Raw genomic sequence first — 22,512 nt, forward strand, 5'->3', positions numbered from 1 at the left:
CACACACACACACACACACACACACACACACACACACACACACACACACTGATAGCAGATACATTTTATCAAGTGAAGTTTGTAAAATTATCAACCAGATGATCTAAGTCGATGTTCTCTAACATTACTCTGCAAGACGGAGGAAAACAATGATGGAAGAGATTGTTTAAATTTGTTTACATCATTCTCTGATAAACACCTACTATAATGAAATTTACACTCAGTAATTGTTTAGTCATTTAATGTAAACTCAAAGTTTATTAAAAATGGTCAGACACAACAGGACTTTGAGGAGATATTACTAAGTTATTAATCTTGATGCCATAGGTCAGAACCAGGTCAAGAGTGTGATGATGAGAGTGAGCAGGTGTTTGGATGTTTTGGGTAAAACCAATTCACTCTATTAAGTTTTTAAAGGCTTTACTTGAGCTATCACTTCCAACATCTACATGAATATTGAAATCACCCATTATTATGACTTTATCAATATTTAGTAGTAAGTTAGTTAAGAATTCTGAGAATTCAAACAAGAACTGAGCATAGGAACCTGGTGGACGATGTATAATAACTAGTGAGCGTGGCCGTTCCATTTTCCATTTAGGATGGGACAAACCTAGAGACAGCTACTCAAAAGTATCATAACTAATAACTGGTTTAGCATTAATCAATAATCCTGACTGAAAAATAGAAGCTACTCCTCCACCTCGGCCAGTTGTTCTAGGAACATGAAAATTTAAATAATTAACAGGAGTGGATTCATTTATACTAACAAAATCCTCCTGTTGTAGCCAAGTTTCTGTCAGACAGAATAAATCAATATGATGATCAGTTCAGTAACTAACATGGATTTAGAGAAAAGAGATCTGATGTTCAATAATCCACATTTAATGATTTTATGATTTTGTTCTGGTAGAGTAATTGTTTTTTTGTTTTTTTTTTAATAAGATTTTTATGGTTTATATTTTTAGAGTTGATTTTTGGTTTATTTAATTTGAGCCGTGGGCAAGTTGACACTGTTTCAATGGGGGTGTGGGTGGGTAACAGGAGAAGCAGCAGAGAGGTGGAGGACTACAGCTCTGCTTCCTGGACTGGACCCTGGGTTGTCAATCATTTGGATGACTAGCAAAATCGGCTATATCTGTGTAAAACATATAAAGCCGGAGAATTTAATCTCACTACAAATAGTAGATGAGTTTACTCAACATTCCTTATGTTCTACGTTAGCTTGGACACATTTGCTCTTGTTATCATGTGCAGGTCTGTAAATTATTTATTTCAGGATCTTTTGACTTGTATCGTTCTAAGATTTGTTCTCTTCTGAAGCTAGAACTGATGCCAGACAGTGACTCTCATGGCGTTTTCACTGCTGTTGGCCTAATCGTCTGTTTCACAACTTCCTGCTGTTTGCAGGATGTTATCGGTTGAGTTGGTTCAGTCCTGACTACAGAGTCTGCTTACAGGGACAGTGCAGATGTTTTAATGGGAGGTTCTAGTTAGTACCTCCAGTTAATACAGTTAGCATCTTATCTGTTGCAGATGTCTCTTTAAAGGACCTCAGTTTGGAGAAATAAAGTTTAATTATGTCTGAATTGATGAGCCAACAGTCAGAATCTGGCCAGGAAGATCACACAGATATTTACATACAATCCTGCAAATTCCAGTGGCAGCAGTTAGCTGTAGCACTTCCAGTGGGGATTTCAGCAATATTTCTGCTGGAATATTAATACAATGCAAATCTGACAGCAGTGCAAAGATTTATAAAATAGTGTTTGCATGAATTATTTAAAATTTATTTATTTATTTTTACTTTGGCCAGAGTTATTATAAACTCAGACTGTTCAATAAGCTATGTACAAAAAGTACAATATTAGTTGTTCATAACCTTTCCACAGAACTCTACTTGAAAATATCTTAACTATCCCTTTTAACCACATTAGTCTATTTTTGACCATGATTATTGACATAATCAGCCAAATCAATTATATGTAAACAAATAGTTTTCAGCATCAGCAACTGCTCAGTCAATGTTGGCGTGAATGATTAATGTAAATCATTAATCTTTATTTAAAATGAGACCCAGAAACACTGAAGACACTTTAAAACTCAGAATATGTTTCTGCTCCATCAGAGTGATGAATTAGTAAATGGGGGATGATCTCAGTGGACTCTGAGTTTTGCTGCCACTCAATCATCAGATGAAGAGTCCAGGCCTTGACGTCTGTTTGTTGGGCTGAGTTCTGATGGGACCGGACCTGTATTCTGTATGATGGATTTGTGTCAGTGAGTGTGAAGGCCTTTGGTCTGCTGCTCAGGCCCGGTGGACCTCCTCACTGCTCCATCTGTATCACAGCCTGGTTCTGTTTTAAATATGTTATTCTGAGAGTCGTGGTGTCAGCTTGATGATGTTGAGGTGATGAACAAACATGGACTCTGGCAGATTAGAGTCCAGATGGTGTTTTACGGCTCGTTTGGTACCAGATTGAGTTCTGATGAACCATCACCAGCTGAAACATGACATATCATACAGACAAGAGCTGTAAAGGGCCCAGCATACTCCAGCCAAAGTGCTGAAATCGGCTCTCATTGTCTAGCTACAATGAGAAAATAGAGAAAATTTTGAGAAAATTGCATCATTTTGTTCTCCCACCCCTTCTCAACACCTAAAGAAGTTCAAAGTGACGTGAGGATGGTCAGATGTCCTGCTGACCCTCAGCTCTTCTTGCTGCTGTGGGGGTATATGTTATAGAATGGATAAGTTGTGATTTATTAATCATTTGTAAATTAGAAAACTTCAGAGCACCACCTTGAAAAGAAGGAAATATCTATAATTCTATGATTTATATGATTATCAGTCACAAAAAATGACCCCAAATAAGTTTTTTTTTTTTTTTTTTTTTTTTGAGTAATATCACAATTACGGTACATTTAAAACACACATACAACTGAATCAAGTTTGGCACTGTTTATGTGATGTTTATTGACAGATAGGAATTTAATATAATTAATGAGAATATGGATGGTAAAAGATGTTCAGAAGTGATCCTAATGTGAACACTTAAAGTAAACAAAAACACAATATCCTGTGGATGAGAAACATGTTGCTTTGAGGCAAAAAAAATTAGAATTCGATTAGAATAGAGGTTGAGGCACGCTTAACTGAAATCAAAAGTGAAATAAACGTTAAAGTTTGGCAGAAGTTGTAAAATTGTGAAACTTATCAAAGACTTGTTGAACTGGACTGCTGTTTCTGTCTCGGAGCACCATGATCACCAGTGAATGATATGGGTGGTACCGAGTCATAGTTCTGGTTCAGCTCCTACAGTAGATACCAGGCAGGTGAGTGGACCGGATCTGGTAGGTGATCTCAGAAACAGAAGATCTCCTGATGGTATCTGTGTCAGCTGTTACTCTGCGGCTGGTTCAGTCAGTGAGCTGAGAGTCTCGGTGCTTCGGTTGGTGCTCATGTAGCTCTGTGCAGCCTCAGAGGTTCTGGAGCGGTCCAATTCTTCAAGGAGAATGTGCTCAAAACGTCAGAGTTCAGCTCAAAGATCTGACTGGCTTTACTTCGTAACTGTGCCTGAATCAAACCAGGGTTTCTGGTCGGCAGTCTGAACTAAGAGAAACTGTCTAACGATGATGACACTGGAAGAAAGAAGCTTTGATGAATGGTGAAACAATGATGTCACACTGCAGCAATAAACTCAGTCAAAGTGGAGAAGATCAGAACAAACTGAAGTGCAGACCCAAACTGGGTTTTGAATGGCTCCAGGGACCGTCGTATATTTCATCCAGACTCCACTTCAGGCTGGAAGGAGGTGGATGGAAAAATGAAAAACTGACACGTGTTTATTGTTTAATTGAAGGAACCTGTTTTCCTTTCTCACACTTGTGTACTGAATATTATTTATTAAAATAATTGATGTTGAGCAGCTCATGTTTGTCTCAGCAGACCTCAGTAAACACTACAGCAGCCAGAACTCAGTCAGCTTTACAGATATTCAGCTAAAGCTTGGTGTGGTGGTAGCTGAGAGCCATCCCATACGTCCTGAGTGCTAACAAGGTTGATGGTTATTTTCAAGATTTTATTTTCTACATTAAACGATCTTAGTTCAAAAATTGGATGATGGCTATTCCTTCAAGGAGTCTTGATGTGAGTGAATTTGTGCTGGACTGTTGTCTGCCTTCCACCTGGAGCTGACAGGAAGTCCAGTTTAAACACAAAGAACTGGGAGAAAGTGTGTTTCTCTAGCTGCACTACGGCAGACCAGCAGGCTCTCCAGCGGGTGGTCAAAACAGCTGGGAAGATCATCAGGATTACCCTAATGGAGATCAGAACTATCTATACAACCTGCTGTCTGAGACTAGTCAACAACATCCTGGGGAAAAGGTACCATCCTGCACATGGCCTATTCCATCTGCTACTCTCAGGCAGAAAATACCGGTCCATAGGTGCCAGGACCACCAGAACGTCTCACAGTCTACCCACAGGCTGTGAGACTGTTAAACAAACACCATGTCTCTTTGACCCCGCCCACTATCCTTATATCTCAAATCTCATTATGACAATAACTGTGAAATGGATATTGCATTGCTTTAATAACCAACTACTACCTCCTCAACATCTGGCTGTTTACAATTTTCCCTCCTTCTGTCCTGCCTTTAGACGCTGTATTATATGTGTTTACACTGATTTTCAGAACCTTGCAAAGTTCTTTCGCACCATTATGTGCCAATTTATTAATATGTAGGTGCACGATTCTCCATCAAAATGTTGTTGCTATCCATAACTGCTGTTATTATGGCAATGACAATAAAGTATAGTAAAATATAGTATAAGGTTCTAATGGATATTCCTGCACAGGCTTCATTCTTCCTGGCTACAACAATTTCTACCATCTTTAAAAGTGAGGTCTGAAATAACTGTCTGCAAAACCCCTAATTTCTCACGAATCTACTGATTTAATGAGTATTTTATATCAGTTGGGACACATCTGTGATTTGAATGTTATGAGTGTGAATGTATTTTATTTTTTCCATTAGAAACATTTTTTTCCCAGAGTGGAGTGATGATAAAACATAACTTCACTGATTTTTAGAAACAAGGATACATGTGAGCTAATTGTGGGTTTTCTGGTTTAAAACTAACCCACCATTTGGTAAACTGTCCCTTTAGTAAGACGTACCTGGACCACACTGTTTTTGTGTCGGTCCACCAGCTTCAGGCAGGATTCTGGCTAAAGGTCTGATGCCTCTTACTGACTAAATTAGTAGTTTATTTAAACTGGTTGGTGTTCTGGCCCAAATCTGGCTTTTAAGCCAGGTCCACACAGAGGTCCAGAGAGGTCAGTGTTTTGGGAAGGCCATTCCAGAAGCATATTGTCATCCTACATTATCCAGTCAGGAACCAGTTCTGATGTGTGTTTGGGACCACTGCTGGTCCAGCCGTGTCCGCTTCATTGCAGACTTGATCCTTGTTGGTTCCTGGATCATTCTTGAACATCCTAGCCTCTTTCATGTGACCTGAGGGCAGAGTAGATGAGGCCACTGAGTTCTGTCAAATCTTTTTTTGATGGCAAAGTGAATTTACCAGCTGCGACCGATCAGGAGGCCTCAGCCATGTCAAGTTAAAGTTCATTTTACTTTCCTTTAAATAGTTTTTCTCTGTTTTCAACAGCTGATTGTGTCTGAACAAATCTGATGTGTTGTTTCTAATCATTTCCTGTCTATGGTGTGTACTTCTCCCTGTTTTTAGGCTAGCAGGTTACGTGGAGGCTTTGGCGTTTCGGTTGGGGATGCAGATTCCCGATCTGAGCCCGAAGCAGGCCGATATGTGGCAGACCAGAGTCAGCTGTCACATGGTTTGTACTTTCTAACCGGAGAAAACACAAAGCTACATGTTTTCCACAGATTCATTTCTGAGAGGGTCGAAGTGAAGCAGCGACTGCAGGCCTGTCAGAGTCCAACAGGTTCCAGGTGGAAACTTAAAACCAATAGCAGAAACAAGATTCTGTGGAACGTCTTTTCAATCACCAACACGCTGGAAGACAATCAGAAGTTAAATGAGCTGTGACGGATGAAGCGTGAATGTTAGAACGATTGTAACAGAAGTAAAAGGTGGCTCTAAATGGTCCAGCTGTTAGGAAATACACATGTAGGAACACTTGTGGGCACTTTGCTAATAGAATCAGAATGCTTATTATTCTTGCACAGTGAAGTACAACAAAATTACTTTCCGTACAGCTGTCCTAAAGATGGACAGAAGTGTACAGGGGGCTGCAGCTTCTAAGATGTGCTGCCCCTGTTGCTTTGATAAGAAAAAGGGAAGAAAACATAAGGAGGTATAAAAAAAACTCTCACACCGTGTCCTTGATAGGGCGCAGTTTGAGGCATCAAAAAATTCTACCACAGCAAAGCAGTATAAATAGACATACGTGTAATACATATGCATGGGGGGTGGGTGGGGGTCCCAGCACAGAAACCTGGTGAGCAAAGCAGCCCTTGTCACCTTCACATCTCCTAGGTTGCTGCACCAGGGGAGGCGAGGGAGGCCAGTGGATGCATTGAGTTTGAGGGAAGGTCGTAGCATAGCATAGTCCAGAGCGCCCATCCCCCAGCCGTAGTCCTGATATGAGGTGTTTGTTTATCAGCCAGCTCGGTTGAGCGCTATCACAGGTTCACAACCTTGGGGAATAGTGATGTTCGATACCAGGATTTTCTGGTCCAATACGATACCTGGTAAAATTCATGAAAGTATCAGTGGTATCAATACCGATACTGATACTTTTTGCCTAATATGTCAGGTAAACCTAAAAAAAAAGCGATGTATTCAAATCAAAGTTGCATAAAGACTGCAAGACAAAGTGATTTATTTATTTTAAACTCAGGAGTATGTTGATGCAGTGGCCTCATTTAGTCTGAGCCAGGACATCTTACAAAATATGTGAAAATGGTTTTTCAAACAATGAAAATAAGAAAAATCATAAAACTATTAAAATAAATTATTAAATATCTATTAAATAATGACATGTTTAAGATAATATATTATATTTATATCCACATTTTTGTAGTATATATTTTTCAGAGTTCACCAAGGCTGTTTTATCTCCACTGCTCTGTATAATTTGATGACACCTGGTCCATATAATCCACTTTAAATTATCTATTCTTTATGAAACCTTACCTGAATAAATCTAGGCTTTTTTGCCCATGTGAGATTATCTCAGTGATACACATATTATTACTCCAAACTGAACTCATGCAACTATTTGTTGAAGCATGAATTTATTTTGTTAATTATTTCATAACCATATGTATTAATTTGATCATCTCCCAACTGCAGCAGTTCTTAGCACTGCTGAAAGCTCCACATTTCCTCCCTCTGTACCTGGATAGTCCTGCAGCCCTGAGGGACTCCTCCAGAGCAGCAGCACCTGACTCTCCTCCTCTGTCCACCTCATCAATGCTTCATATTCTGTGTTGTGATTTAACCAGAAGTGTTTTACAAGGTTTGTTGTGTTGCTACAGCTCTTTACAGATTCTCCTCCTCACAAACCACTTTTTGGCTGTTTCTGGAGCTGAAACAGCTTCACACGTGACTCTGTTAAAATCCGCCGTTGTGTCTACAGACTGAGAGACTGACGAGCAGCGTGCCGCTCCGCTGAAATGCATTACGCATTTACTCAGGTGGAAGAAAAAGTAGTTCCCTCCAACTGAGTATCATTTAGACAAGAGCTCAATAGTTTAGTTACTTTCCACCATCTTCCCATTAATGATATGCATTACCTGAAATGACTGAAGTATCAAAAGTATCGATAGTTTGATTTAAACATCGATTCTAGAGCGAAATGTTCTGGTATCGATAGTATCAATATTTAGTATCGATCCACACATCACTATTGGGGAAGGGAGGAGGTGGGGAAAGGGGCAGAGCGTCTTTGTTTCCATAACATCCAAGGAGAAATTGAGATAGTCTGCCTTCCAATGCCAGGTCCAGATTCAGATATAAACATTGTTTTGGGTCAGGCTGAACTCGTAAATTTCCGTGTCTGCCTTAACAGTCTCGCTAGTACATTCTCTCATGGTGACTCCAAACAGCCGAATATGATTACTTACATCAAGATGAGCTTACAACTTCTCCAAGATTTATTCCTTCCAACCATTCATGGTCACTGCCAGAACATTCCACAGTCCTGATAAGGATCAGCCTGTTCATCTTGATACAGCACCACATATAGTTCACACAGAGTCTGAGTGCTGCCAAGCTCGTCGCATTCTCCACATTCCAGGCAGCTTAAACAGCTGCTGATGTTTCCGAATTTGTCGACAATCCAGATTTCCACCACCTCCAAACAGTAAAACCCAGTTATCGTAGATCCCATTACGTTTCTGTCGAGGTAAGAGGGTTCTCCTTCACCCTGATTACCTTTTGAGAAAATTGATCAATTTCATTGAGAGGCCAGCTGATCAAATCCATCGTTACAATTTGGAAGGTATGCAAAAAAAAAAAAAAAAGGGGGGGTGGGGGCTCTGAAAAAGGTTCACAAGACAAAGGGCAAGGCAGGGACGGAGCGAGGGACAGAGCAGAGAAGGATGCGTCTGCCTTCCACCGAGAGCAAGCAAGAACACCCCCCCCCCCCCCCCCCAATGGATTTGGTCCAAATGTTCATGTCAAACAGCTGTGATTGAACAAAGCTTCCACTTAGTCTGAAAGAAGGCAGATTTATTGGAGGTGATGGAGTTGTAAAGCTAACTAGCCTTCTTCCTCTTGTGTGCAGGGTAAAGCCATCGGTGTGGGCATTGGCTGCCTCCTCGGGATGTTTCCTCTTCTCTTCTACTCAGACAATGACAACGAGAAGGAGGAAGGCCAAATGAAGGCCAAGGAGGAGAAACAGCCACCGATAACTCCGACAGAAAGCAGCAAAAACTAACGAACCATTCCAGACTATGAGGAACCGATGAGATTCCACGTAGTCTGGAGTGGTTTGGAGTGAGATCTTTTCCTCACAGGCTGGAGGGTTTGGAAAACAGGCAAAGTGGCACCTCTGAAGAAACTGTCCAAGGTCTTCTGAGGAGGACTTTAGACCACGTTTGATCGTAGACGCTGAACTTAAGCACAGAAACAAGACGGCTATTGAAGGAACAATGCTGCTAACGGCCGCACCACGTCTTACCTGGACCCTGAACTCATCTTTAAGTTCGGTCTCAGATGGTAATGCAAACTGACTGACTCTTTAAAATGTCAAACTTTACAACCAAGACATAAAAATATTCTAATTTAAAATGTATAAAAGATAACTATTTGAAGCCTTGGCAACAGTTAGACGAAAATGATGCATCTAGTTTGATTTTGATTTAAACTTGTGATTTTTAATTGTAGATGTTGTAAATTAAGACAGCTTTAGTTTCAGAGCAGCGTCCAGAAACCTGTCGTTAAACTGCCTGCTCATTTACGTTTTACACTTTTTGTCTGATATGAACTACATGTGTGCTTGAACGCATTCAACGCTTTAAAAACTAAAAATACGTTTTAAGAAAAGCCGGAGGGATCAACTTTATAATGATGTTCAGAACAGCAGAAACATAAAATATCTTACCATTATCCAATATCTGAAATATACCAACATCCATTGGTGTCTTTGGAGAGAAGGCAAATGATCCCTACAACTTCTAAAAACTGTAACCCAACTAAACATTTGAAGGGTTGAAAATGAGGTGAAATCTTACATCAAGAGATTTTTTCTTTACAAAAACAAAGCACATTAAAATATGCAGGGTTCATCTTAAATCCAGGTTGTGAGTGAAATCTGCAGGTTTTGTTTGTGTTTTTTTGTTGGACTTTAGTTGTGTTCCTGAAATAAAGCTTCACTCCTCTGGATTTCAACTCAGAACCACAGGCTTCCTCCTGGGTCTTATGGCCGAAACAGTTTCTCAGTAATCCCTAAAAATTTAAGACAGAAAAAAAAGTCTGTTTAGGAAAACATCCCAGCTCATGCTCAATAATCCAGGTCAAAAATCCAACTGAATTAAGTCAGGTTCCTCTGGATGGTTTCTTTGTGTTGAAATGTTTAGTCCTTCATCCAAAGGACTTCATCAGTTTGAGGAGTCACAACAAACTCAGTCCTACAAGCAGCACACTCACATAGTGGGCCAACCAGTTTGATGGTGATAAAATGGTTTCTGGAGTCCGCCCTGTCCCCCGTCGACTCCTCTGAGGCAGCCATGGCCAAAATGGTTCAAAACATCAAAGTTCATGTTCGATAATCCAGGTAATAAATCCTTTGGATGAAAGACGAAATGTTTCAACACAAAGAAACTGTCCAGAGGACTGACTGTTCAGAAAAATGTTATTTATGTTGTTCCTGTACAGACTAAGAAGTGAACATCCTGACACTGAATAAAACAGTTTTAAGATTGTTTTAATGTGTGTGTGACTTCATACAATCATTTGGTTCAGTTCCTGAGCTGAAATTCTTCTGTGTTTTCATGTTTGATGGAACCATGATGGAGATTTATCGGTCATGGATGTGAGCTTGTTTAGTTGATGTCTGTCGTAGAAAAAAAAACATTCACAAATGATCAGGTTTTAATAACATCAAATTTAATAACACAAAGCTTTTGTGGAGAACAGTCAGTTACAGAAAGTCAATGTATTACAAACTCCCAATGCTTGCTCTGTCTCATAATCTGTTTCCCCTTCTTGAAATGAAAAAGTTAAATTTAAAGAAACTCATCTGGGGCCTGCCCCCTCCCTCTGGTCTTAGCTCAGAGTTTATCGATCCTGTGATACTAAAGCATTATACCATTTAATCACAATGACAGTAAGGTAGAGGAAAATATTACAAAGGTTAATGATATAGTAAAATCAATAGAGCATGGTGCATGCTTAGACACATCCTCGACACGCCTCCCTCGATCCTCTATTAATCAAAAACAAAACTATAAATGAATGCAATGCACAGCAAACAAAAATGGTGATTATAGTGTAAATGTTAGTCACTAAACTTAGTAGCATAGTGAGAATGATACAATTACACAAAGGTATCTTTGCCAACTTTCACTTGAAGTGGCTCTCACCGTTACCACTCAATTCAGTCAGCCAGACTTCATCCCTGGGTCAAAGCTGACGTAGCTGACCTTCAGGAACAACAAAAGATTTATCCTGGGAGAGACTGTCCTGGTGTGAGCAGAACCTTCACTACTCCTCCAGAGACATCATTCAAAAGTTCAGAGACCCACAAAGCTCAACACTCGAAGAGCAGGACTATCACTTTAATGGTACACCCTGTGGATTCAGCTGCTTTTAACTGCTGAGCTTTTCATGATCCTTTCTCTGGGTCCTTTACATATACAATAAATTCTGCTTTTCACTATCAATAACTTGGACCGGTCACAGCTTCTGTCACTGTAACAGACTAATAAAAATTAATTGGACCAATCGTTTAAGGTATCAGGTACAGAAACATGAATAATATTACCAGTACAATAGAAAACATTCATCGTTTGTCAATAAAACTCGTTTCTAGGTTTAAAAGATGATGTTTAACCGTGTCTTTTGTTTCTTACAAGACTGTTGGATAGTGGATGGAGGTTCAGGTTACTCTGACTCTCACAGAGACTTTTCTGTAACTTCAGCACGATTCATCTGGAAATCTCTATTTCAAATTATTTGATCATAAAACATAACTAAAAACATAAACACACAAAAATTAATCTAGTTTAAAGGAGGGGGAAACTGGATGAAGGAGGTGAGTTTGGACCATATAGTGTAGGTTATCAGTCTCCTAATCAGTTCAAACTTAGTTTATGTAACTCAGTGTAACTTAATTTGTAAAACCATATTCCATTAAAACCACTAAAGTCACCATTACTTTATGTTTTAAAGAAATTGATAACTTCTTTGACTTTTCTTTGCCTTTATAACATTTAATTAAATGACTGTTTTTAGTTGTGTAAAGTTCAATTTAGTTTACTATAATATCGGTTTAAAGGCTTAAAACCTGTACATTTTGAAGAAATAACCGAAGTGATTAACAAAAACAAACGATAGAAAACAAATAACTTGTAAAAAATTAAATAATTTTTAATAGTTAAGACCTTTTTCTCTCAAATATTGTTCACAAATTTGTGTAAATCTGTTAGTGTGCATTTCTCCTTTGCAGAGATAATCCATCCACCACACAGGTGTAAGATACTGATTAGACCGCATGATTATGCACAGGTGTACCTTAGGCTGCCCACAATAAGAGGCCAATCTAAAATGTGTAGTTTACTGTTACTGTGTTGAAGGGTCAGAAAACCAGTCAGTATCTGGTGTGACCACCATTTGCCTCACACAGTGCAGCAGAGTTCACATAGAGTTGATCAGGTTGTTGATGGTGGCCTGAATCTTTTTACCTCCATCTGTGAAGATTCTGCTCCTGTGTGGACGTGACAACTCCAAAGAACAACAGATCCGTCTGTAAAAGTTAGAGAAGGCTTTGAAATGTTCAGTGATTCTTAAAGCTTTCAGTGTGAAGAGCCGGTTCTTCACAAACATGGACCACCACCCCACCTACATATTCAATGACAAATACTTTTAGCAAATCTTTGTGCTGCTGTCACATACAATGATCAACAGAGTGCAGGTTCTACCATCTCAAAATGATCCACAGCTTCCAGATGTTCTCCAGCTGTGCTCTGAACGGAGACAGAAACAGTCAGTCTGTAGGATGACTTCACTTCAAGAGGTGATCTGTTGTAAACCAGAAGCCCTGAGCAGTTCAGGTGACTTAACAATTCATGTTATTTTGTCCTTCCCTTCTGACCTGGTGTTCTCTGGAGCTCCACCAGCGAGGAGTGTGAGAACAAACAACTCACCCACAGCCACAAATACTCAACAATTGTGATCCAGACAAAACACATGCCGTGACATTTTAAACATAGACGTGTCATATTATACATGCTCCTACTTAATAAAGACATACCCGTGCATATAAATACATAATAAAGACATACACGTGCATATAAATACATAATAAAGACATACTGTGCATATAAATACATAATAAAGACATACTGTGCATATAAATACTTAGACATACTGTGCATATAAATACTTAAAGACGTACCCGTGCATATAAATACTTAAAGACGTACCCGTGCATATAAATATTTAAGACGTACCCGTGCATATAAATACTTAAGACGTACCCGTGCATATAAATACTTAAAGATGTACCTGTGCATATAAATACTTAAGACGTACCCATGCATATAAATACTTAATAAAGACGAGCCAGGTGAGTTTTAGTGAAGCTTTATTTCTTTAAGCTTTATTTGATACAAATCACACTTTCCTCCAAACAATATTAAAACAGAGCGATAGTGAACACACACACACACACACACACACACACACACACACACTTCATTGTTCAGTCAAATAGCTACTCGTGACGCTCACACGTCTCCTCACTGCTTTAAAAACAAACAAAAAAAAAAGGTGCCACCATCATCATCTTCAGAACATTAAAATAAAGTCAGAGAATGTTCCTCCTTGGTTCTTCCTCTCCTTCAGAACTGGACCGTGAGTGAACCTGATGGTTTAATGTGAAGACTTTTCAGTATAATTATCTAAAGATCAGTGGACTCTGTAGCCTAAACATGGAGTCACTTGTTGTGTTTGTTCTAAAGGATCCTTAAAATACGTCCTCCCACAGTTAAAATCAGGAAGTGGTTCTGTACCACCGGCCCGAACTGGACTCCTTCGTGAGGCTCGGCTCTGAGGCTTTAGATCAAAATACTAAAAGTTTGTTCTTAACTCTTAAACTTGGCCCAAAACAGAGAGGTCCATAAAACACATTTGTCCACAAGTTAAAAAATTTATCCTACATTTAAAAGAATTGCTATTGTCTAAATTCATCTCAACAAACCGGCGCAGCATACAGAACACTCCTCTTTTCAGACCTAATGTTTCTCTTTACCACACCTGTGTCCAAACCAGAGTTAAAAACACGTTAGCACCATGAAGAACTGACGGTTTTGGACATGTGAGGGAACCTTCTCACCTGTGACCCAAACACAAACTTTGGTTCCAGCAGCTTCAAATATGCAAAAGTACCAATAAGGTGAGACGTTGGAGTAAAAGTCCAAAACTGAGATCAGAGGGAAGTCGACTGAACCGGGTTTGTTTTCCTCCACGTTGTTTAAACCACCACCAGGTGTCTCTATTCAGTTAACCTCCACATCCTGCAGAGAGGCACTGCTGAGATCCAGCCTCAGAGGTTCTGTCTCGGCGGTTCTGTCTCGGCTCTTTTCACTCATTAGAACAGGTTCCCAGGTGAAACAGGAAGCCCCTCAGAGCAACTGTTAGCTCATCAAGTCCATTCCTCCAAACAGAGACTCTTCAAAAGAGCTACCTACAACAGGTAAGACATTATTTACTCACAAACATAGAACAGAACTGCACTTGGGCACATGTGAACCTTTAAAAACAAAGTGTCTGTTGAAGTCCTGCTGTTTCAGAACCAAGACCATTCTAGAAAGAGAAGAAGCAACATTAAATAAACTTGTTGTTGATGTTCTTCTTGTTGTTTTTGTTGTTGTTGTTATTAATGCTCTTGTCATCCTCCTGGGTCCTCTCCTGACCCCCTGAGAGGACTGAGCTGCTTAAAGGAACTTAAAAGGGTCTTTTCAGTGTAGTGTGCCATTATTGTTGGAGTGAACAGGCTGGAGCTGGGCTGGGGGGGCGGATTTGGAGGCTTCTCTGGGTTCACGTTTCCGATGGAGGGCGACTGCAGCCAGAAGGCTGATGATGTGCACGTAGAAGTACATGGACCTGGAAAAAGGGTGAGACAGAGGGTTAAGAGTGTCACCTCTGAAGGTGTTGAAAACATTTGGATCAGTTATTTTATTAAATCTGACTAAAGCTGACACAAAACCTGGACTGGACTCATGACCTCACAGTTTGTTTGGAACCTCTGCGAGGTCCTGACTGACATTTCTTCAGGTTCCTTGAAGGTCTTTCAAAGTGTTTCTTCAGACTGTTACATTTGTTTTCAGTTCAATTCCTGAGTGTTTTCGGTTTTTCTGTGATTGTTCAGTAACTTGACCCTGAGCTGTGAATCGTTATATAAAAAAAGCTTCTACATAAACTGAATTTTAGATCAACCCGAGTTGGGTCAAAAAAGAGAGACAATTTGTTCCTTTTTCTTTAGTTTAATCTATTAAAAAAATACATTCAATAACACACAAAAATGTTAAATCATGTAATCTGGACAGTTTCTTTTTTGAAGAAAATGTTTCATCCTTCATCTGAAGGACTTCATCAGTCTGAGGCCTGCCAACAGGATGTGTCGTATGACGTTGTTGACGTGTTTCAAACCAGTCTGCTGTTGAGTTTCCATGCAGCCTGGCTTTACACTTTTTTTTTTTCCTCCCTGGCTCTGATCGAGGTGGCTGTTTTTGTCTTTCCTCCCCGTTTTTCCTTCTTCCTGCTCTGCTCTCTGTGTCTGAAGTGCCTGGTTCACATCTCCCAAACGTAAATTAAGAAGATTATGGATCGGATATCCTGGACGTTCAACTCTATTGATAAGATGTTTTCATCAAAGCGACAAGGTCCTGGAGAACCTGTGTGTCCAGCTGAGACTCATGCTGTGGGGTATGTCATGGATCCATGGGGAGTGTGGCAGCTGATGTGCCTCTCGGTCCTGTCTCAGGAGGATGTTGAAGATGTTTACATATTTGGAATTATGATAGCAGGGACTCTGCTTTTTGGCATTGGCAGGGCTCTGTTTTATTGACTATTGAAGAAGACATTGGCAGAAGTTTCGGCCATGGCAAAACTTCCGAGTCAGTGTGAAGGTTTGGTCTGTGCTGTAAGAACTCTAAATCATCTGGTTTACGAGCTAAACCGTAAGGTGGAGGCGATTTATGAGAATCGCAGGCCACCTGCGGCTTCTGGGACTCAACGCGGTGGGTTTGACCTTCAGGGAGACTCATAGCATGGATCAGTGGAATGGAATCCCACAATTAGGCTATTTCAGAACCAGAACGTCCAGATGGACTCAAGTCTAAAGAAAAAGTAATCTGTCTGCCTGAAGAAAAACAACAATCAAAGCTCATCTGAATCTGACTCCCCGATGGCCTCGGAACGGGCTGACCATCAAATTTCTCCTGGGTCATGAGTAACCAAGGACAAAAGCTTCATCTATCGCACCCCATAGAGGACCATCAGTCTAAAACAATTGATCATCAGTGCATAACAATCAAATGTTATAGTCAAAATGGCCGCTTACTACTCACTGAACCAGCTCGAGGACAACCTGGTCAAAATGGTTAAAAGAAAGAAGAAGAAAAAACATCTGTCATGGACATGTCATGTCCAGATGACCCCAATGACCGAAAAGGAAGAAGCAGGTAAAGATGTGATAAAAAACACCCAACAAGCAGATTGAAGGCAGTCAGAGCGCACCTGTAATAAATCAAGGTGTGGTCCAGTGAAAGCAGCAGAAAAGGCATGACGGTGTAGCCGATGGTCAGCTGGGTGGCTGCCCACGTCACCACGTCGTACGCAAACTTCCATGTTCTGGAGCCCAGGAAGAAGGGCCGGACGGACCTGCGGACCTGCAGCCACACCAACAGAAGGATCACTTCCTGTTCCTACAAATTATTAATGACACGGCTTTTACATTTAACTACAATCAGACTGAAACAGACTAGCTGCTGGTAGCATGAGGTAAAATCAAGTTATACCGGATCTCTACAATCATTCATGAATTAATGAATAAATACATAAATAAATTACAACAGCACAGCACTCACAGCTCGAGCTGCGATGGTGATGGGGATGGCCGTGATGAAGGTGAAATAATAACCGGGATAAACGCCGTGCCACAGGGCGGACAGGATGAAGGTCAGCGCCAACCGGTGCTTTGGGGCTCGATCATAACACACCCTGAAACCAAAAAGCGAGACATGATCCAGAAGATCCTGCTGGGTTCAGACGGAGCGTCAGGTCCTGGGTTCTGTATTCACTCACGTTTTGAGCCAGATCCCAGTCTGAATGTTCCAGTTGTCGATGAAGGTCTTGAAGCTGGTCGCTGTCTGAAAGAGTCAACAACTTTAAGTTCTCTGTGATTCAGGGTCAGACTCTATAGAAAGAATGGCTCAATCAGAAGATTTTATTGATCTGATGGATACCTCGATCCCAATGATGTTGAGGTTAGAGACCAGGTCCCAGGAAGGTTTTCCACGTTCATCCAAACCCTGAAAGCCGTAACCTGCGGCGTTGTTTACAGCATCAGCTGATCTCACAGAAACAAAGACAAAAACGAGATGACCAGGACAGAAACAGCTTTATCTCCACGTGTCCCACAGTTCTTGAAACTTTTGCTTCTTAGTTATCTTCTGTAGCTTATAGACTGAACCGTTCTCCTCAGCTTGTCTTGGTGTGAACACGTCTCTACCAACTTTTATTAAAACAAGTTTGATTGTTTTCCTCAAAGAAACACTAAAAGTTTCTCGTCTTCAACCTTTACTGTCGCTCAGTTTTGGACACATTTAGGTTAAAATCTACATTTTGGGGTCAAAGAAAGGGTTGTGCATTTGTTGTGCCTGCACAGAGCTCACCAAGCGTCCAGGCGAAGTAGAACTTGGGTCTTGCTGCTTGTATGGAGAAGAACGAGTAGGTGAGCCTGGACAGGAAGGAGGCCTGGTTGATGAAGTCCGGGTCCACGTTGAAGGTGATGGGCAGCGAGCGGGTCACAACCATGAAGAAGAGCATACAGCCGCTGCACACCACAAGCTTTCTGCACACAGTTTTCTGAAAGACAGAACCAGCTCATGCTTCATATTCAGAACCACCACGGACCAGAAACCCAACAGTAATGCGTTCTGACGTCCACACGTTCTGAATTATTTACTGAGACCGAACAAAGTTAAGTCAGGTCCTCTGGACGGTTTCTTTTTTAGTTGAAGCGTTTTGTCTTTCATCCAAAGGACTTCGTCAGTCCAAGGAGGCACAACAAACTCTGCCCCACAAGCAGCACACCCACATAGTGGGTCAACCGGTTTGATGGTGATAAGATGGTTTCTGGAGTCCGCCCTCTCCTCCGTCAACTCCTCTGAAGCAGCCATGGCCAAAGTGGTTCAAAACATCAAAGTTCATGCTCAATAATCCAGGACAAAAATGATGAAGTCCTTTGGATGACGGATGAAACATTTCAACAAAAAAAGAAACCGTCCAGAGGACCTGAGTTAACTTGTTTGGATTTTTTTTTTAACCTGGATTATTGAGCATGAACTTTGATGTTTACTGAGATGATGTCTTGGTTTGTCCTCACTGATTTAAATCTGGTCTGTGTTGGTCCAAAGAACCAACAGAACCTCTGTCCTGTTTACACATGTTCTTCAGTTAGAAGATTAAACGCTACAGAACATGTTTCTGATCAGTGAGGGTGGTGAGCAGATCCGTCTGTATGAAAGGTTTAGACAGAAGACAAACGAGGCACAGCGGGGGACACTGGACTTATCGGAGTGTAAAGAGGGTTATCAGCAGAACTTCTTTCACATGTCAAACCAAAGAATGAGTCCAGAGTGATCATTGCTCTGTTTTATTCTTCTTCTCCAGCAGTTCATCGGGCTCTTTGTTCACCGGTGTTCACTTCTGCGCAGCTCAGAGATTACTGCCCTGCGGTGCTGTCCTTACATGAACGCGTCTGAAGGATTCTGACCCACAGAAACAAAAGCTGCACAGACTTGGGCAGCGAACAACTGAAAGACTTTCTAACATTAAATTATATTCTATCAGATTTCCAGTCTGGTTTTAGGAAAATGCATAGTACCACTACAGCAGCGCTAAAAGTGGTTAATGATTTTATTGATCTTTTGGATAATAAGCAACACTGTGCAGCCCTGTTTATCGATTTCTCCAAAGCATTTGATACAGTTAATCACAAGGTTTTATTACAGAGGCTTCACACTATTGGCTTGTCAGAACAAACTCTTTGTTGGTTTGACAACTATCTGACTCTGTGTGTTCAAGTAGGTGGTTTAGCTTCTCTCCATATACTCAATGGTGTTCCTCAGGGGTCAGTGCTGGGGCCGCATTTGTTAATTATATATAAATAGTCTTAATTTAAATGTGCCTCATGCAAAATTTCATTTTTATGCTACTGTTTTATATGTTCTGATCTCTCACCTAACAATGCTTTTAATCAATTACAGTCAGTTTTAATGTTTTGCAGACAAATTTTTATCACCTTAAGCTTGTTTTAAATGCAGATAAATCGAAGGTGATGACATTTTCCAATGGGAGGTTGGAAAGTAAGGATCTTCCAGTCATTACTACAGCTGAAGGTCTGAAAATGGAAAAAGTATCACAGTATAAATATTTAAGATTCTTAATAGATGATTCTTTGTCTTTTACCTCCCACATTCAACAGCTGGTGAAGAGACTGAGATTAAAATTGGGATTTTATTTCAGGATCAGATCCTGTCTATCTTTTGAGGCTAGAAAGCGACTGGTTGATGCTACTTTTTTGTCTTTATTCGCTGGATATTGTTTCATCATGGAGTTTTAAGATTTATAACTGGTTTAAAAAGTTTAACACATCATTGCACATTATACAACCGGGTTAGATGGACGGCCTTGGCCACTCGTCGACTCCGCCATTGGCATGTTCTTATTGATAAGGCCATACAATGACTTCTTCCTTCGTATTTGTTGGCCTTTATAAAGAGAAAGTCCATCGGAGGATGCTCTCTTCGTTGTGAGAACTTCTTTTTACTTGCAGTGCCTAAAGTACGAACTGAACTTGGAAAGAAATCTTTTCAGTTTTCTGCTCCATCTTCTTGCAGAAATACATTAACCTAAAGGAGCTGTTGTCACCAAATGTTTTAAGGCTGTTCTTACTGATTTTGAGAAGGAATCATCTGTAAATGTTTTAACCAAGGAATCTTTTGAATTTATTTATTTATGATGGAGTTAACTTTTCCTGTTTTTGCTGTCATTATTCTGTAACCTCTGTGTGCTGCTGCCAGTCTTGGCCAGGATTCTCTTGTAAAAGAGATTTTTAATCTCACTGGGATTTTCCTGGTGAAATAAAGGTTAAATTAAAAATAAAAACTTGTGAACCCAACTATTGTTGGTAGGAATTTACAAACACTGTTAGGCTTTCGAACGTCACATGACTGTTAACCATTTAAACTTTCCTAACAGTTAGGGATAACTTGGCTCTACAGGCAGTCATTTTTCTGTACATCTTCTGAAGAGCTTCACCTGTCTGACCTTTTATGACCCCAAGTTTGGGAACTTTGGGACTTTAAAAAGACTAATCATACCAGTGGACCACAACACATTCTTACAAACCAAATGCATACAGGTCAAAATTTTTTTTATAGCAACTTCTTTTCCAGTTTCAATCACTTTTAATCCCTTTATCAAAACAGTTATTGAGAATCCCTTTACAAATCTTCAAGCTACCACATTAAAATTCAAGCCTGATAAATGCTACAAAGTCCATAAAAGGAGCGACTACATGTGGACTCATGAACTTACAGAGGGAGATATGTCCGGAGTGGTGTGGTGACCGTTCTGGCCGCTCCACGTGGTGGTGTGCTGCCTCAGCCTGCGGTTTACGTGTCTGCCCTCTATGAAGTCGATGTAGTCCTGATAGTTACTGCACGGCCCCACCAGGACGCTCAGGAAGTTCACGTTGTAGCTCAGGTACTCCAGGAGAGAAGGCCTCGCTCTGCAGAGAGGACGACAGAAGGAGTCATGTCATCGTGACGACGTCCCTTCAGGTTCAAAACTAACAAGATCACAACAAAACAAATCTAAAAGAAGCTGCAGTAGCATGGCGTAGATGAGTTTAAATTACAGTTATTTGAAGTCAAACATATTATTTTTCACTTTCAGCTATAATATGAGCAGATGTGTTGGATGTGAATGGTTCAGTTACACTAGAAAAACAATTACGTTGAAGTTCCTGCTTAAAGGAACACATCAGACTAGTGTGGCTCATCATCACACAGGTGAAACACTTTCTTTATGAATCCATCACATTATTTATGACGACATGCATGGCTCACAGTTCACATGCAAAAGGTTTCATGCAGGATGCTGGGTCTTTTCTACAGTTTAACATGCTTGTAGTTCATGAACAAGTTATTCACCATGACCTCATCTGCTTGTCTCTGCCCTGTGCAGCTAAAGGAAAACACAGAGTTATTTTATTCTTTAAATAAAGAAATAAATCCTCCATTTTTAATGAGATATACTGCCTTGAACCTGAAATCACTCGTTTCAAAAGAACAGCAAAGTAAGCACGTTATAACCATAAATAAAAAAACAATTACTTCATTTGGTTTAATAATAATAAACTTACTTTATAGCCACAAACTTCTGATTTGACGTCAGCTGCTCACTTTTCTTACACATGCCTAGAGAAGAAGAAATTAAACTATTTAACTATTTAATTTAGTTTGTTTGTTATTCATGATCAGGAGCTTTTCACTCCAACTTCTCTTTTTCATGTGTTTAACATGCATCATCATCATCATCATCATTAAGGATTCAAAAACTGTGTGTGTGTGTGGGGGGGGGGGGGTACCATAGAGTTAAAAACGACCTCTAGAGGGCGCAGTGATCACGTGACATTGCGATTCATTGTTTTGACTTTGGCCATAATCAGAAAGGGAAGCGTCTGTACTTAGAAATGTTATAGAAACTGGCAAAATAGCAATCAGTATAGAGTGATTTTGTAAAAATTTATTATTACTACTAAAATTATTAAAATATCAGTATGTATATAAGCTATCTAATGTAAATATAAATGTAAAAGCACCTCAAATCTGTGTGCTAGGGTTGTACCAACTGGAGAGGAAAAGGAAAACGTGTCTCATTTCAAATCAGCAGGTTTTATCTTACTTACCTCAATGTGAATGTGATCCAACCAGAACTGAGGCTGATAATGTAACCGTTCAAAATTAAAATTATTCTGTAAAGCCGATGTAATTGCTGTTAATTAATAAATTGGCTTGTAGATATTAGCTTCTGTGGCAGATATTGTATACAGGATGTAGCAGTATGCTGAATTGTGCTACAATTTAGTTCAAATGATTAAATAGTACAATCTAGTATGACCTTCAATTTATGTAACACATACGCAGTGTAAAATACTATATTTTTAACTATTTTTAGGTTTTCATTACACAAACCTGACCTGCTGAGGTTAGCTAATATCAGTAGAGACAAGTGTCATCCTTCAAAGTATCACAGAGTTTCTAAGTGTCGACTAAACGACAGGTAAATAGTAATAAATACTGTATTTTACACTGTATAAGTCACAGTTTTTCTTTTTTCATAAATTAGCATGCCTGCGACTTATACAGCGAAGCAAAGTATTTATGATTTTTTTCCCATATTTATAACCCAATTTGGCTGAGATCTGACAATTTCATTTATTCTGACATAAAAAAATGTTGAACTCTACCATTTTCAGCCACTAGAGGGCCTCGACGATTATGGCAAGC

At 39.9% G+C, this 22,512-nt stretch overlaps 2 protein-coding genes across 2 annotated transcripts in view; one reads left to right on the forward strand and one right to left on the reverse strand.

Moving 5' to 3' along the window:
* Nucleotides 1-9,168, forward strand: part of tmem65 (transmembrane protein 65) — a 19,278-nt gene extending 10,110 nt beyond the window's left edge. Inside the window, exons 6-7 of the mRNA XM_037677260.1 lie at nucleotides 5,753-5,858; nucleotides 8,775-9,168. Of these exons, the coding sequence (XP_037533188.1) occupies nucleotides 5,753-5,858; nucleotides 8,775-8,927 (259 nt within the window). The 3' untranslated portion in view covers nucleotides 8,928-9,168. The remainder of the gene's footprint in view (nucleotides 1-5,752; nucleotides 5,859-8,774) is intronic.
* A 5,502-nt stretch (nucleotides 9,169-14,670) lies between these two features.
* mboat1 (membrane bound O-acyltransferase domain containing 1) overlaps nucleotides 14,671-22,512 on the reverse strand; it is a 24,892-nt gene continuing 17,050 nt past the window's right edge. The window contains exons 6-13 of the mRNA XM_037677261.1: nucleotides 21,366-21,420; nucleotides 20,537-20,729; nucleotides 17,608-17,800; nucleotides 17,179-17,282; nucleotides 17,018-17,082; nucleotides 16,801-16,933; nucleotides 16,451-16,602; nucleotides 14,671-14,815 (exon numbers count right to left, since the gene is read on the reverse strand). Of these exons, the coding sequence (XP_037533189.1) occupies nucleotides 14,671-14,815; nucleotides 16,451-16,602; nucleotides 16,801-16,933; nucleotides 17,018-17,082; nucleotides 17,179-17,282; nucleotides 17,608-17,800; nucleotides 20,537-20,729; nucleotides 21,366-21,420 (1,040 nt within the window). The remainder of the gene's footprint in view (nucleotides 14,816-16,450; nucleotides 16,603-16,800; nucleotides 16,934-17,017; nucleotides 17,083-17,178; nucleotides 17,283-17,607; nucleotides 17,801-20,536; nucleotides 20,730-21,365; nucleotides 21,421-22,512) is intronic.

The sequence above is a fragment of the Nematolebias whitei genome, chromosome 5, assembly GCF_014905685.2.
Source record: "Nematolebias whitei isolate Nwh7 chromosome 5, NemWhi1, whole genome shotgun sequence".
NCBI classification, from domain to species: domain Eukaryota; kingdom Metazoa; phylum Chordata; class Actinopteri; order Cyprinodontiformes; family Rivulidae; genus Nematolebias; species Nematolebias whitei.